At 37.1% G+C, this 17,902-nt stretch overlaps 1 protein-coding gene across 1 annotated transcript in view; it reads right to left on the bottom strand.

Annotated features, from left to right (window-relative positions):
- LOC116521207 (leucine-rich repeat-containing protein 37A3-like) overlaps window positions 1–12,362 on the bottom strand; it is a 38,627-nt gene extending 26,265 nt beyond the window's left edge. The window contains exons 1-4 of the mRNA XM_032235898.1: window positions 12,297–12,362; window positions 11,791–11,862; window positions 5,841–5,912; window positions 5,049–5,129 (exon numbers count right to left, since the gene is read on the bottom strand). Coding sequence (XP_032091789.1) covers window positions 5,049–5,098 — 50 coding nt within the window. The 5' untranslated portion in view covers window positions 5,099–5,129; window positions 5,841–5,912; window positions 11,791–11,862; window positions 12,297–12,362. The remainder of the gene's footprint in view (window positions 1–5,048; window positions 5,130–5,840; window positions 5,913–11,790; window positions 11,863–12,296) is intronic.
- Between the last annotated feature and the right edge of the window lie 5,540 nt (window positions 12,363–17,902).

Here is a 17,902-nt window from a genome sequence, read left to right as displayed (position 1 = left end):
CTGGTAGAGCTAAGCCTCCTCTCTCCTTGCTGTCTTGCATTGACTTTAGTTTTTGCCCTTGCCAAATGAACCTAGATGTTAATTTATTTAGTTCCTGGAAAAAAGTTTTATCAGGATTTATAGGTGCAGCTTGTAACAAAAATAAAATTATTGGTAGAATATTCATTTTAACTGTGGCTATACGCCCCATTAGTGATAACAGAATTTTTTCCAGCTTTCTAGATCTTTCTTTATTTGCATCATTAATTTATTATAATTATCATCTTTAATTGTAGAACACTTTGCCGACATCCAAATCCCCAAGTATTTCACTTTCTTAATTGTTTGCATTTTAGTCACTAATTCCAATTCCTCCTTGCTTTTTTGTCATATTCTTAGTTACCATTTTAAGGTCTCCATTCATCAGAACATTGGCTGTCTGGGTATTATATATTTTTTCCATAATTTTTGTAAATTTCTCTCCAAATTTCATCATATCTAATTGAATTGTTATAAACTTCTAAATTATGTTGTTAAATGCTTTTTGTGCATCAAGGAAAACCAGTACTAATTGTTTTTCGGATGTGCCTCATAATATTCTAATATATCTAGGATGACTCTCATGTTATTTGTAATGTGTCTATGAGGTAAAAATCCATTTTTATCTGGGTGTATTTGTTCATTTAGCACTTGTTTAATTCTTTCTGTCATAATTGCTGCAAATAGTTTGTACTTGGAATTCAATAGTGAGATTGGTCTATAGTTTTGAATTTCTTGTAAGTTGGCTTCTTCTTTCGGGATTAGCGATATTATTGCTTCCATCCATGATTCAGGCACCTTAGCTTTTCCTAAAACCTCATTAAACATTTCCAGTCCTAATTCTTCCAATATTATTTGATTATATTTATATAACTCCACTGGGATTCCGTCTGGTCCTGGGGTTTTATTGTTCTTCTGATGCTTCAGGACTAATTCTATTTCCACTGTTGTTATTGGCCTATTTATTGCCTCCCTTTGTTCTTTCGAGATTGGGTTTATCTTTTCTGAGTTTAGGTATTGTTTTATCTTAGTTCCTGCCATATTATCTTGCGTGTATAATTTTGTAAAATATTTTTGTATAATTTGCTTCTTTTCTTCTGATTTATGTTGAATATTTCTTTTGTCATCTTTTAATTGATATATAATTCTTTTTTCTCTTTCATTTTTTAATCTGTATGCCAGCCACCATCCAGGCTTGTTCAAAGTAATTTTGTTTGGCCACTTTAATTTTCTGTGCTAATTCTTTTATTTCTTTTATGAGTTATTAAATATGTTTTATCATCTTTCTTTTTTCTTTTTGTTCTTTGGGTAAGGTGACCAGACGTCCCACATCTGGCAGGACAGGCACGCCTTCCCATAATTTTTCCTGCGTCCCGGGCCGTTCTTAAAAAACCCGCTTTATTTTGGCGCTCGCAGCTCGCTCACTCCCCCGCCCATTAGCTGCTAGCTCGCTAGCTCGTTCCGTTCTATCTACACTAAAAATCTAAGCCAGCCCAGCCTGCCGCTCATTGATTGGCCTGGACTCCAGCCAATCAGTGAGCTGGCTGGGATGGAAAATTTTAAGCATGCGGCGTGCTTAAAATTTTCCATCCCAGCCAGCTCACTGATTGGCTGGAGTCCGCTTAGCTTAGCACGCCACACGAGTCTCCATTTCATTTCATCTTTTGCTTGCTGCTTAGCTTAACTGGTGAGTAACGGTACTGGTGGGAATCGGAAGGTGCTGGGAGCAGGAGACCAATCTGAAAATCTGGTCACCTTATCTTTGGGTCTTTCTTAATTCTGCTTCCACTTCACTGAGTTCTTTTTCCATATGTTCTTGTTGCTCTTCTTGTTTTCTGTTTTATCTTGCTATATAGATGATTGTGAAGCCTCTGATGTATGCTTTCATGGTATCCCAGAGATTTTGCATTGAGGACTCTTCGTTTTTGTTCGCTTTAAGAAATAGTTTTACTTCTTTCTCTAGCATTTGAGAATATTCTGTCTCTTTTACGATATTTGAGTTCATCATCCATCTTTTTTTTCTTTTTTGGCCTTTCCATTTAAATTTTATTGGATTATGATCTGCCCACTCATTTGTTTCTATTTCATTTTCCTCTAATTGGACTCGTAGTCCAGATAATGTCCAGCCATATCTGTTCTTGACCAGGACTGATATGGGTTCAATAGAAAGTATACTGTTTTCATGTTTTATGCATTTCTCTCCAAATATCGTGTAATTTATATTCTGTTGCCACCTTGAAAAAGAATTTAGGTAATGTATTTTTCTTAGTCTTGTTTTTTTTTTACTTTCATAATCCATCTTTTTATCAGCCATTGCATTATAATCCACAATTAAACAAATATTTTCATAATCTAATTCATTTATTTTATTGTGCAATCTCCTATAAAATTTCTCTTGTTTCTGATTTGGTGCATATATCACTATTAATAAGATTGTTTTTTGTGTTGTTTCTAATTCAATCATTAAAATCCTACCTTCAACAGAATAGACTAATTTAGAGTTTATTTTTTTCTTTTATATACATTGGTATCCCTCTTTTTTTTTCCTTGTCTGCCAATACTATATATAATTTTCCTGATTTTGTATTTTCCAGTAGATTAGTATGTTCCTTTTTAATGTGCACTTCTTGTATACAAATTATGTCTAAGATGGACATTTTGGTGAAGGGGGTGGGATTTCAGGAGACAAAAAATGCTGTATTCGATGTAAAAAACGTACCCAGATTTTCAGCCTCTTTTTTGAGAAAAAAAGTTGTGTCTTATACACTGAAAAAATATATATTCTTCCTTTGCCTATTTCATTCTATATAATCCTATATAATTTTATACTTTTTATAATATCAATAGCAATGGGATTTCCCCTATCATAATAATATTAATATTCAATTATGTCATTATCTACTGTGATTATCTTCTGCTTTTCTTCTGTTCCCCCCAGAGGTTTTTTTCCTTATATCACTATTAATTGATCTTGTATCAACTTTTACAGTTCAAATTTATAATCCACTAGGTGTTGCTTTCATCTCGGTATCACTTTCCACTCAGTCATTCACAGCATCACCCACAGAAAAGAAAAAAAGAAAAGAAAAAAACTTCTCCACTTGCTCCAAAAACACTTTTCCTACTGTCCCCTGGCCAGATCTGCCTTCTCCCCAAAAAAGAGATTTAAAATTGTAACCCCTAAAAAGTGGGCTTTTGTTACCTGTTTTTATTATTTACGATTGTAACTCTGTCCAAAGTTCGCCTCTTCTTAGGAAAAAAGAAAAAAAACAATCAGCCCGATTCCTATACAATCCTCTGTGTGCCCGTCAGGTCTTATCAACTGCTGATATATCCCGATCCCATTGCAAACGTTGGCTCTTTCTGCTTTCTTTTCACTCTCTTATCAGGTTTCCCTCCGCGATCACTCCTCTTCTGATTACTCATGCTGCCACTTTCTGCTCCCCGCCTCTGCTCTCACCACTTTTCACCCCCAATCCAGACTGTAAAACAGTCTTCACCATGGAGTCTTTTTCTTTTCAGCTCACCCGCTCCACCAATTTCACATTGTTCTCCTTTCTTGGGTTATCCATCATTACAGATGACTCGATTTCAACTGCTTTCTCTACTATTTGCTTCCCTCTTATGCGGCTGCCATTGCTCCAGTCCTGTCCAAGTGACAGGGGTAGATCTCCATCAGTTTAGTGGGTTCTTCTATGCACTGGGGGGGGGGTGATGTTGTCTTAGCATCCCAGTGTATTCAGAGTTTCCCCCTGAATCTGCTGATCCCTTCAGGTTCCACAGTGCTCAAAGTTGAGCCCAGATGAAGAAGTTTGGGTTTTGGGTTATGAGACCCGCTGTTTCTCATCACCTGCATGATGACATCATTGCCAGAAGTCCTTTGTGTGCCTTTCTTATTTCATTCATCATCTTACTGTCACCTCAAAATTTTCATCAGGTAAGTGAAAATATATCCATAGATTTAATTTATATTTGTAATCTTTCCAGCACATCGGACTATGCTGTTCTTGATACAAAGAACAGCAAAATTTCCAGTGCACCCATTTTTGTTCTTTATATAAAGGGCAGATCCATAATTGAGCATATCTATTTTCTTTCTCCATTCTACACAATAGATTTATATCCTCATTCTAAAACCAAACACAATATTTAACTCCCCCTTTGACTTAGAGGAGTCTAGTACAGAAACACTAATATATCCAATGTTCTTTTTGACATGAGCCCTTTTCACAGCCTTTTTGTCTCTTACCCATCATCTAACAATCATGATATCCATTAGACAAATTTAATATTAACCTATCTTGAGAGATTATTGTTTTCATGGAATACTTTCAAAATAAGTTATTCTGTACTTGCAGATTTTTGAGAATGAGGTTCCTATTAGTATGGGTTTAAATTTGTGAAGAATTTTACTACAGCACTTATCTTTTTGTCAAAAGTTAAGGTTAAAAAGTGATATGGGAGCATCTTTTCCACCCTTTCCCCTCTAAGGATGAGTTGTATGAACACTGTGTGAAGAAAGAGGGTTTCTGAGAAAATCCATAGTATCTCAGAGAGCTGTCTTAAAATCCTGTCACTGTATCTTGGTGACTTGCCTTAAGGACATATTGTAGCAACAATGAATTGAAGGATCATTGTGGCTAGTAGTCCACTTATCTGTTATATATTTGTATGGTTAAGTAAGAATTTATCACAAAATACTAGTTATTACTTATTCCAAGGAGGCAGTGTAAAATAATTATAGGCAGAACTAGTATTATTGGAAAAGTGACGTATAAAGTCATAACAATATAAAAAAATATTCCAGATATGTCCGGTAGGTTTGGAGATCCAGATATCTGGCTTGGAAATCAACTTAGAAACTGTTGGCTGTCCATACTCAGGGACTATCCTTCAAAAGAGTAGTGTTTGGGATGAAATCCATCAAACAAGCCTGGTAATCTCCAGCAGGCATTAGTGGAGACTTTGTGTCCCATTGTTGGAAACCATCTGTCTCACCCACTATCTGAAAGTGTTTCACTTTTACTTACACCTTGGATAGAAACATCATCCCATGCCAGGACTGAAAGGCCCCTTGCATTATCCGCAAAATATAGTTGCCCCGGAGATTGCTGGAAAGGAAATTGAAGCAAGAGAGCTATGTAGAGTATCTTACAACTGTATAAAATAAACAACACATAAAAACAAGCAAAACAAAAGGAACTTTTTTTCTTCCTCACTTTGATCTTCTAAACAACCACTCCAGGCTTCTTCCAATTACTGCCCTTTCTTTAATGCAGAAACTCCAGTGCATATTTGGGGTTGGACTGTTATTAATGGGCTATCATTATTTAATATAAATGCAGAGCTCATGATTCAAAGGGCAAATGAAATCCTCTGCAAGAATATAGTTTTGACTAGAGATTCCAAGTTCATAGTAAGTTCTGTAAATCCACAAAAGTACTGCAGTGTTTTCCCACTTATGAAAATTCAGGTCTGGCACTCACAATCAAGCCTAGAACTGAATCTTAATCAACTTAGATTCCAGAGTTCAGACCAAACTCATTTAAGGTACTTCTTAGAACATGCAGAACATGCACAGTCATCTGGTCTTACCTGGGATTATAAATCGTTCTCTAGGGAGAAAGAAAGCTGCTTTTTCAACCTTGAGTTCAAGCTCTCTTTCCCCATTTAAAAAAAATTGTGGGACAGCCAACCTTTCAGTAACAAGTCATTGATACATACACAACTGGGAGAATTAACAGCATTCAATTTCAATTTGCCGCCTCCCCCAATTTCCATCATAATTTAAATTGGTTTTGTATTTTTCTTTAGTGACTTACATAGATTCCAGAAATGGAAGATGTTCAAATGCATTTGTCTCAATGGTCTGGATTTGATTATATGAGACATCCCTGTTCAAAAAAGCATACACAACTGAAACAAAATGTCCAACTCTATCTTCATCTCTCACAGTTGCTTCATGTGTTTTTTGTTTAGCCTGTAATATTAGCTTTAATATATGATAACAAGCAAATGTGTGGTAGATTGATTAGATTGGAACAGCACTTCACACACCCCAAACTTCTTTCTGCCATTGTTTTTCCATCCACTCTCTTATAACTTAATTCATGTTTGCAGTAGTATTAGTCATGGCAGCAAGTAGAACATTGAACATGGGGAATTACAACCCCAACATATAGCCAGTTTGGTCTAGCAGCATGGTGTTAGATCAGGAAACTAAAAGTTCTAGTTCCTCCATAGGCATGAAAGCCTACAAGGTATCTCTGTCTGTCTGTCTGTCTGCCTGCCTGCCTGTCTGTCTCTCTCTCTCTCTCCCCGCCCCATGTTCCACATTTGTTGTTGTGAGAAAAATAGGAGGAGAAAGGAGTATAGTATGTACTTTCTGTCTTGAGTTTTTAATAAATGTGGAGAATACAGTGAACAACCTATCTGGAGGGCATTAGCTTGGGGAAGGCTACCTTACAACTTTGCAGATATCTCTCACACGCTGCTGCCTTCAAGGAAAGGCTGAAGATGAAATCATTTCCTGAGGGCTTTTGTGGACTGATGGCATATATTTTCTATAAGTTTTACTTGCAGTCCTTTTGTATTTTTGTATCTTGGTAGTCACCAAAACTCTTGTGAATGTAGCTGCATACTACTTTGTTACCTAAGCAAATAAGACACAATATTTTAAATATGTATATATGAAACATTCTTTATATCCAGAATCAACAAGAGAAATCTGTCACTGAAGTTCAAAATACTTTTATATAAAGTGAAAAGTTTTTTATGAGCATTTACAAACGATTTATCATGTTGATTAAAATTTGAGAGTGCTGACTTCTGGTTGTACTTCAGCACCACTGGTAGCCAGGTCTGTGAACACCATGGCCAGCTCTGATCTCTCCTTATTGAAGGGTCCAAATTTGGACCATAGCCACTCTGTAGGAGTGGTGAAGCAAAGGGGTACGACCTAGCAGTTAGAGGATAGCTGCATCTTCTCTCCTTGATTAGGAAAGCCCCCTCAGCTGATGACAAACATGGCTGCCATGGCAGCAAACATGGCTGCCATGAAGCCAAAGACAGCCTGAAAACCTAAGGCTGTGCAGGAGGAGAGGTTTGTCAACTGGGTAAGAGAACATTTTTTTAAATTGAAAAACGATCCCAAGAAATTCAATGGGAAAGCTTATGGGAATATTGGCTAGCGGCAGAACAAGCACATTAAAAAAATCAGAATAGTTAAGAGGTAGAAAAAAAATCAAGGAAAAGAAAATTGAACTCTCAAAGCGAAGACGTGGGATTGAAATATATTTTAAAAAATACTGGAATTGGATCCGGAGCTTGTTTTTTACAATTATAAACATTGCCCTATTACTAGATTTATAATTTAAAACAATTAAAATTGGACTATTAGTATTATGCAGAGAGGTAGTACCAAGTTGATGTCTGAGTGCCATCTGCTGCTAAAAGGAGAGCTGTGCAACTTTGGGACTGTTTAAATTGCTGGATTATAAGTAGCTACCTTAAAATTACTGGAGACTTATAGAATAAACAAGACTTAACCAAGTGATTCTGAATATTGTTGAGCAAATTAAAGTGACTGGAACAGATAAATCCCAGATTTCTTTTTTTAAATTGGATTGACTGTAAAATGGAAGCAAGTGGAGACAATGAAATGGAGTTGGTCTACGAAGACATTAAGGATTTTATAAAAGAACAACACAAGGAGATGAAGGAAATATTTAGTTGTTTAGATCATATAGATCAAAAATTGGAAAATGTAATACAAGGAACAACAAGTAAAGAACAGGACAATGAGGAAAAAATGGAATTACTAGAAAGAGCGGATGACACAGCAGAATTGGGAAAACAAGAAGACAACAACAAGAAGATATTAGTACAATTGATGGTGAATAAGGGATTAGAATAGAAGGAAAATATTCTAAAAGATGTGAAAAGGAAATGGGAGAAACAGGAAGACAGCAGGAGAGAGGAAAAAAGGGTTAGAACAGGTAGCCATAGAACTAGATAGTGGGGAAAATTAGAGGGCATAGTTATAACACAGATTCAAAAGTAGGTGAAATAAAAGAATTAAAAGAAGTGTATGAGAGACAAATCCTCCATCCCCCAAAAAGATTAAAAATTTGGATGAGGGTGAAAGATATGGGATAAGGAAAAGAAAATGAATGCAAAGCAAAATATGCTATGAAAGTATTTAACAATGTGTATGAATATTAGAACTATATAAATGGGATAACTGCCTTGTATGTGGTATAAGAGGAAAAATCATTTTCAATATATATTAATAGGGTAGTAATGTAATGTATATTATTATTAGAATTATATAGGTTGAAAAATAGTTTGTAAATTAGATAAGCAGAATTTGTATAAGGGTATTATTAAATATGTATAAAAATGTGATTAACAGTAAAAAGCTAAGATTAAATAATTTGAGATTAGACCAAAAAGGAACATATTTCAATGAAAACAAGTATTTATAACAGAACAATAAGCATTCATTGGGAAAATATTAAATATGTAAAAATTGTGATTAACAATGAATATACGTTAAATGCTTGAAAGATCATGATTGATGTTAGAAGTGCATGTTGAAATAGTGAATAATGAAAAAAGGAAGGATCATGTCTTTGAATATCATTCCCCTTTGAATGATAGGGGAAAGGGGAGGAGAACTAAAATAGAGGTAGAAATAAGAGGGGGGAAATAGTAAAAACAGATGTTAAGATGATACAACATATGGCAGAACTACGAGAAGGTTTAGAATTGAAGGATGATTGAAGTTATATGTTAGTAAAACTAAAACTGAAAATTAAAGGTCATTATTAGGAATAATAATTTATTTGTTTATTTGTATTGAACTGTATGACACCCAGGAATCAAACTATTCATGCAATGAGATGTATAAAAATTAAAAATAAAATATTTCTTTTTAAAAATTGAGAGTGCTGTTAAAATTTGATATAAAATCTGAGCCAGTGGTGGGTTCTGGATCCCATTCCAACTGGTATGGTTGGAACGGGCCCAGCATCGGCTACATGGATGCACGCAGTGCATGCATGTATTGTAGCTGCCAGCGATGCTTCCACAAGCCTCCGCGATGCTCCAACTGCTCAGGGAGCGTTGCACAGGCGCTGTACGCACCATGTGCATGCATGGAAGTGCCGAAGGCTTTAAAAGACAGGTAAGGAGCTCGGGCGGGCAGGTGGAACCCGGTGCTCTGGGCAGGCTCCGGTACACCCGTACTGGGGCATACCGCCTGCAACCCACCACTGATCTAAGCTATCATTTAGTTATTCTATTCTAAACATTAGTGCATATAAACAGATTCAGAAAAGGGGTTAATTAGTTTATTTACATGTCTGCCTGACAATATGATTTTTAAAGCTATACAAAACTTACACACAAAAAATAGCACAGAAAACTGAAACAAGATACAGTAAAAGAAATGTAAGGTGATTTGAATTGAAATTCAATGTGTTGTATCCTACTCAATAGGAATTCTGCTAATAGGAACTTTGCTCATTGTAACACAAAACCTGGGGAGAGAGCCAGATTTAACTTATTTTCTAAAAGCTTTTCTAAAAGCCTAAGGGCCAAAATATATGGGACTCCTGATTTCACAAGGTAACATTGTTTTAGACAAAGGACTTGGAATGTTCCCTTCCTGTTGGAACATGTGGGATGGGAAGAGCAGATCTCTTGTGAGATGGTGATACTGAAGGTGATACTGTGAATCTATGTCATGCAAGATTTGATAGACAATAACACAGAAAATTGCATTGGGAATACTAGAGGGACACAGAGCATTTCACAGAATAGAACTATTGCAAGGGCACAAAATTCATAATTACCCATGTCACATATTCTGAATGGAAGCATCTGGATGTTCTTGAAGGTGGAGGGCATTTCAATAATTCAATTGCATAATTACTAAGAAGTGAGTGACCATGAGGAGATCCCCCTGATCCAGGAATGGGTGCAATTGATGCACAAGATGAAACTGTGCAAAGGCTGCACCTGGTCACAACTGACACCTGGTCTTCTAGCAAATTTCACATTGAATCCAAGTAAGACAGTCATGTCCAGAGTTAGAGATTAAATATCTCCAGTTCCAGGACGTGGGCCCAAAACCTTTAATTTCTCGGTCTTGATGGTTTTGAGCCAAACTTATTCTTAACCATCCAGACCTCCTCCCATGCCCCAATGTCTAGACATGGGATAGAACCTTGATAGCTTTATTCAAGTGGAAAGGAACAGAGAAATACAATTAAGTATACTCAGCAGAAGTTGCAGTATACTTAATCTTTATTGAAGCAAGCAATAATTAATGCATTGCTCAACCAACCACTGCTTACATAAAGTTACTATAATCAATATATGAAAAAAATAATGGTGACAATTTGCTTTAATGATCTTAAAATAGATATCAACATAGAATGAGGTGTATGACAAGGTGGTACAATATCACCTACCCTTTTCTCAGCATGCCTTGAAAAAGTATTTTGCAAACTATACTAGACAAAAGATGGAATACAACTCAATGGTGCCTATTTAAATCACTTGAGATTGCAGATGATGATGTTATCTTCTCACAAGACCCAGAAGAGCTACAAAGACACATACAAAGCTGCACAAAGCAGGAGAACCATTTGGCTTAAAAATACACATATACCTTGCTCAACCGATCTCAATGAAAGGTGACACAATAAAAGGAAATTGAATGATGTGTTAAATATGGTTGGCAGGCATTCGGCAAGCTAAGCATAATTTTCAAGAACAACCTCCCCAGTAATAATATCTTCTTTTCTTCACTACTGATTCGGTAGCGGAAGCATGCTATAGTCAATATTGGTACATACTACTTTCTGGTAGTAGCCAACATACCAGCAGATAGCCCAGGCTCTGTGTCACCCCACATTCACATAGCATGTTGTTATCTGCTAAGAGCTTCCACTTGAATGTATTGGTTTTACATTTAGGCAACTTTCAACCCACTATACCTATTTTATTGTATACATGATGTGCAGTGACAATAAAAGCTATACTACTATACTTGGGTCCTCCAAGTAGCATAAGGAAGGCCAGATTCTTCAGCCATATCTTCCTTTAATGTTATTCCTTGCTTGATGGTTTCCTTCTTCCTTCTTTTAATTTAATTTTGTTCTTGCATAAAGAACAATATTAATATTCTAAAGAATATTTGTTCTTGCCATATAGCTATTCCTAGATCTGAGTCAGCTGGTTTGGGACATATGTCTGTTCAGAGGATTTTAAGGATCATTCTCTTGCTTAGTTCTCTTAATTCTCTGGCATCAGCTACTACATCTCCCCTGATATTAGATGGAGCAACGCCAACAAGAGAATATATTTTTTCAATGGTATAGGTTTGAGACAATCTGTCACTAAATATATTGCTTCATTGATCTAATCTCTAAGTAAACTCACAAGTAGGGATTCATATTCAGTTATCTAAGAAGCAACACCTATTCACAACTCCCTCCCAAAACATAGCGAGTCTGCTAACAGCCTTAAGTGCCTCTTCCTTCTTTATGCTCAGTTAAGTCTCAGTAATACTCAGCAAATTGACTGCTTCAGGATTAAATCCAAAATTAGGGTTTGGACCTTATTATACACCTACCTAATATTCAAAAACTCCAGCATGCCCTAGTTGTCAGAAATTTGATCATTAGGAATTTCACTCACTTTAAGAGTGGGACAGTACCTTGGGAGCTAGCAAGTAAGACACTACTAGAAACAGAAACTTACAGGTGAACGAGTAAAAACAAGCCATCTAGAGATGTATTGTCCAGCCTCCTCAAGCTATTGTTCTTGAGAATCCTAAAGAGATGGAAGAAAATTTAGAACAATATACTGACAAAATCACAGCCTTTCACTGTGGTTAAAGATGGTCACCATGCTGTTTTACGAGTCCACCTGTAATGGTAAGACACTTTTGATGCATAATCATTAAGGGCAGGGCTGTCAAACGCATGGCCTGAGGCTGTGGGCCAGATGCATCACACATTGGCCTGATTTAGTGAAGGGGGAAAAAGTCCTGATACATCACATCACACTGCTGTGACAATGCAAGTTTGATACCCTTGATCAAGGATGTAGCGGGCAGGGAGCATTCTCCCTTTACATCTAGCTACCTCAAGGATGATCTAAGGATCATCTGGGATGATCTAAGCCCAGGTCACAGTAAAGAAGGGGATGGGAATGCATATTTCTTCCACATAAGTTACATAGGATGAACATGAGAGTATACTCACAAGAACTCAGTCAAAGGATAGGCCCTCCACACCCATTTGTCAATGGAAGAAATTGCATTTTCAGTGAAATCCCTGGAGAGGAAAAAAATAAATACAGGAGAATATAATATAATATAAATGGATAATGACAGGTGAGAATATCTTGAAATAAACATCACGTTCTAGAGTGTAAGTAAACATCACATTAATCTGACAAACTAAATGGAGATAATATCTCAAGAGACAACTCGATCCACCACAGAACTTTCTCAAGCTCAGACACAGAGCTTGAAAGAAAAGCAGGGAAGGAGCATCAGGTGTGTTTCCCCTTAAACACATTCTCATCTTTATTATTCATAAAAATAGAGAACCTGTAGCAGCTCTAAGTTTCACAAACAACAGTGAGAGATGCTGACAGTTACAGTAACCTCTGGAAGGTTACAAGTTGCCTAGAAGTAGACTGTAAAATGAAATATTAGGAAGATACTGATCTGATAGTATTTCTTGACTTGGCTCTACATTGGTGAAAGGAGCTGCCTTGCCAATTTCTGTTAAAAACTACAGCAAACATTAAAGTAAATTGAAATGTGTGAACATAAGATTCTTCTAAGACCATATATACACAATGCTTGTCTGTATTCTTATCAAAATACAGCAAATCATGTTGGAATTATGACTTCATCTTCTTTATCACCACACATATTTTCCCAATTTCTAGATATATCAATAAAAATTGGAAGGCTGTGGGTTTTCATGCCTAAGGGAAGCCTAGAACTCAGAAGTTTGTGATTTCTAGCTCAGACTCATAAACTTAATACTAAATTGATTTTTAATGTAATAAAATAGATGAGGTTCTAGTTTTATTATTTTATCACCTCCTTCTAATATGTATTGATATCACCTACTGAGTCTATGTGGATGATTTTATATAAATATATGTGCCTATGTTTCTAAATAATATAGGTGAAAAAAAATTCTTGAAATTTTATAATTATTTTTTTGATTTTTGTTATTTGATAAGCAGTACTTTGTTTTTTTTAAAACTCCCTTGGACTTTTCTAATAAACTTCTTTCTTGATTGAAATTTAATCTTTGAATGTGCTAATTAACACAAAGGTCTGTTTTATGCCCATCTGCCTGTACTGTGCAGAATAAATATCTATTTCAGGTTATTGTTGAACTAGGACTTCTCTGGGTGTTTTGAAGAGCTATTAAGCCCACGGAGTTGTTGGGTCCCATTTTCCATTACTTGTAGTTAGTATACCAATGCTAAATGATGCTAATGCAGCAATTAATTGTAATATTGCCATTGCACTTTGTTACAAAAACATTCAAGCTGGTTGCTACCTCATCTTTTTGATGCCTATACTTTGACTGACCTCATAACATGAAGAGCCAAATTAAGCACAATCACATTATGCAATGTTTAAAGCTTATCTATGATTGAATCCACCATGTTTCCCCAAAAATAAGATCTGGTCTTATTTTCTTTTAGGCCCCAAAATAAGCACCAGGTCTTGTTTTCAGGAAAAGTTTTATCCATTTACCTTAGGACCACCACAGCCAGGGGTCCCATGCCTACACCTGTTGCACCATGCCCAAACTCTACAGTCACTCACCATGTGGCTCATCACACTGATGCCACCACTTGAAGCAGAAGGCTATATGGTGCATTGTGTTATTGTACACACAAGCAGTGACATGGCACCAAGAGCATTGCAGCATCTTGACACAAGTGGCAGCACTGGTGTGATAAACCATGTGGTGAGCAGCCACAGAAGTTGGGCAGCAGCATGAAAATTGTCAGGGTGCAGGAGGCCTAGCAGTGATGGTCCTAAGGTAAATAAATATGGGTGCATGAGGCAACTCCACCCCCTCACTCCCTACCCCCCACCTTAGCTTGATTTTTAAGCATATGTTGCGCCACCACATACAATCAGACAGTGGGTGGGGCTTAAAAGGTAAATGTAAAGGTTCCCCTCACACATATGTGCTACATGCGGTGCTCATTTTCATTTCAAAGCTGAAGAGCCAAATTGCTGTCTGAAGACATCTCCGTGGTCATGTGGCTGGAATGACTAAATGCCAAAGGCACACAGAACACTGTTATCTTCCAACCAAAGGTGGTTCCTATTTTTCTACTTGCATTTTTACATGCTTTCGAACCGCTAAGTTGGCAGAAGCTGGAACACGTAACAGGAGCTCACTCCATTACACAGTGTTAGGAATTCAAACCGCTGAATTTCTGACCTTCTGATAGACACACTCAGTGTCTTAGCCACTGAGCCACTGCGGCCTTGCAGGGTGAGCTTAACTAGAGTTTATTGTTGGGATAGGGCTTATATTAGAAACATATGTGAAAATCGGGCTAGAGCTTATTTTGGGGTAGGTTATATTTTCAGGGAAACATGGTACATATTGTACAAAACCCAAATTGAAACATGAAAAAATGCTCATCTGATTTCACAACAGTCAAATTCTAAGCCATAGTTTATAAACCAATGATTTCACCAAACTGGCTGCCAAAACAAAAGGAGTCTCAATGTAATTAAGCTCTATACTTTTCAGGAGATATACATCTTTCCACATTCATGCTTATTGTGTCTAGGAATGTCAATCTTCCTCTCACTTGTAACAAGAATGTCTCCTCTTTAAAGTGGCCTTTTCCTCCTAATTTTAGAAGTATGGAGTTGCCTCAAAGTTCTAAATACTCACAGCATGACAAACTTATATTCATAATCAAATTGATCTGGATTAGGCACATGGTAGAGACGAGGAGAATTGGTAGTCCTGCTACAGTTGAGGATTTCCAAGGTACAACGGCATAAGGTGGGACACAGCTCTATGGCTAGGTTTGACCTCTTAAGAGGCACTAATAGAATCCAAAGGAATACAAGATGGGTAGTGGAGGCAGCAATATATTCCATGCTGCACATTTGACTCCAGGCTTGGAATATGGCAGCCAAGAATGGAATTTATCAAGCAAACAATTATGTTGTTACCAAGCAACCGCATCTACATATGTTAAATGTCATTCCACATGGAGGCTGCAGGAGAAGGCCACCACATTCTAAGAGTTCTATTTGGTTGTAACATCATTTTACCATGATTCCTGACATAGAATTGTCAGAGCCATGGCAGCAAATAGGAAGTGGTCTCTTTTATAGATAATGAGTTTATTTCATGAGATCACTTTTTTTGGCCAGAGTCACAGTGGGGTCACAGTCATATATTTCAATGGGAAAATCAGATTGTAAGGCCTGGCTATCATTCTCCAACTACTAAAACACATCACTGCAAATTGCCTAAAGCGAAAAAAAATGGGGGGTGGGAGTTAAGCAGTGGAGGGGGGAGGATAGGTGGACCTAGACTTACAGCACTCTTGGTATATTGCCCCTAACAATCTGGGTCCTTACTTTATTGACATCGGAAGGATAGAAGGCTGAGTCAATCTTGAGCCTGTCAGGATCAAACTGCAGACTGTGGACAGATTTAGCCTACAATAGTGCATGTAAGATAATCATTCTCAGAAGAAAGGGCATAATATAATGGAGTTAACTATTTCCTCCAGGTACTTTTTAATTGTGACATCTGAAAAAGCGTATCAGTGAGGAAATCCCCCCCTGGCAAGTAGCTGTATGAACAACTGTGGGTGCTCTTTCAAGGCTGAAAGGCATCACCCAGAATTGGTAACAACCTAAGGGACAATAGAAAACTGTTTTCCACTCATCACCCTCTTTAATTCTTACTCAGTAGTACGCTTCTCTCAAGTCCAACTTAGTGAACACTCTTCCCTTGAACAGGTGTCCTTGCATGACCTTCATAAGGGTCAGAGGATATATGTTTATCTCACAGACCCCATTAATCCCCTGAAAATCCATGCATAATCTCAAAGACCAATCTTTCTTTTCTTTGAAGAACACTGGAGCTGCTATCCTAGATTTTATTGATTGGATGAAGCCCCTAGCTAGATTTTTATCCATGAAACTTCTGAGCTCCTCCATCTCTCTTGGGATCATTCAATACATCTTTAGTTTGGGTAATTTCACTCCAGGCAGTATTTCGATGGCATAGTCACTGAAGTGATGGGGAGGGGTAGTATGTCTGATTCCCACTCACTAAATGCTTCGGATGCTACGTCCTGGCATGCTTTTGGAATGGTCGGCTCCCCATTAATAATAACACATCAGATGGTTCTCCCATTTTACTCCCACAATCTCTGGGCGATTTACAAAATCATTTTAAAATAAGTAATATTCCAAAAATACAAAACAAAGAGGATAAAAAGGCAAGTAAAAAAATCTGGATGGGAACACAGAAAAATAAAGAGTGTGACTCATCCTCATCAAAAGCCACCACATATCTTCAAAGCCCTTTGCAAAACCAATGGAGTTGAAGCTATTCAAATATCTTATGGACAAGGCCTAGATATTTCAGTAATCAAGATTTTTTTCATATGCCTCTCATACTGCAAAATATTTCCCATAACACATTTTACATGCTAAAAAGTGATCAAGTCCAATTTATATAAGTAATTTTAAGTTCATATGCACATTTATTTATTTATATCCCACCTTCATTATTTTCACAGATGACTCCAAGGCAGTGACATATCCAACAGATCTTCCTTCTCCTATTTTTCCCACAACAACCCTGTGAACCTTCTCAGTGGTTGGGCTGAGAGATTGTAACTGCCGAAAGTCACCCTGCTGGTTTACATAGCTAAAACGGGATTTGAACTCACAGTCTCCTAGTTTCTAGTCTGATGTCTTAACCACTAGACCACACTCATTTATTTAAATCATAATAAAATTAAAACATTTAACATTTAAGAGCCGGGGTGGCGCAGTGGTTAGGGTGCAGTACTGCAGGCCACTTCAGCTGACTGTTATCTGCAGTTCAGCGGTTCTAATCTCACCGGCTCAAGGTTGACTCAGCCTTCCATCCTTCCGAGGTGGGTGAAATGAGGACCCAGACTGTGGGGGCGATATGCTGACTCTGTAAACCGCTTAGAGAGGGCTGAAAGCCCTATGAAGCGGTATATAAGTCTAACTGCTATTGCTAACTGCTATTAAAGCAAAATAAAATTAAAATATTTAAAATTAAGATTTTTAACTAAAACACTTTTTAAAAGTCTCTAAGTTGTAGTGGCATCAATGAAACAAAATCATATTTATATAGGAAAAATCACTTTAATTACAGTACCAATTCTGTCAAATGTACACTTTATTTCTTGAATAGGTCACAACTAGGTAGCTTAAGACTGTATGTTTGGCAACTGGCTCACATTTATGAGGGTTGCAATGTCCAGAGGTCATGTGATCATCTTTTGTGACCTGACAAGCAAAGTTACTGGGCAAACCAGATTCACTTAACAACTGCTATTAACTTAGTAGCTGCAGTGATTCACTTAACAACTGTGGCAAGAAAGGTTGTAAAATGGGGCAAACTCACTTAACAACTATTTCACTTTGCAACAAAAATGTGCTCAATTGTATTCTTAAGTCAAGGACTACTTGCACTCCAAATGTTACATACGGATGTACGTTGTTAAATTTACATGTTTTCACATGCTCACCGGGGATTGGTTGCCTGTAGGAATAGAGGAAATGTTACATAAAGACATG

The sequence above is a fragment of the Thamnophis elegans genome, chromosome Z (assembly GCF_009769535.1).
Source record: "Thamnophis elegans isolate rThaEle1 chromosome Z, rThaEle1.pri, whole genome shotgun sequence".
NCBI classification, from domain to species: Eukaryota; Metazoa; Chordata; class Lepidosauria; order Squamata; family Colubridae; genus Thamnophis; species Thamnophis elegans.
Note: the sequence above shows the minus strand (reverse complement) of the source record. Positions and strands in the feature narration are given on the sequence as shown.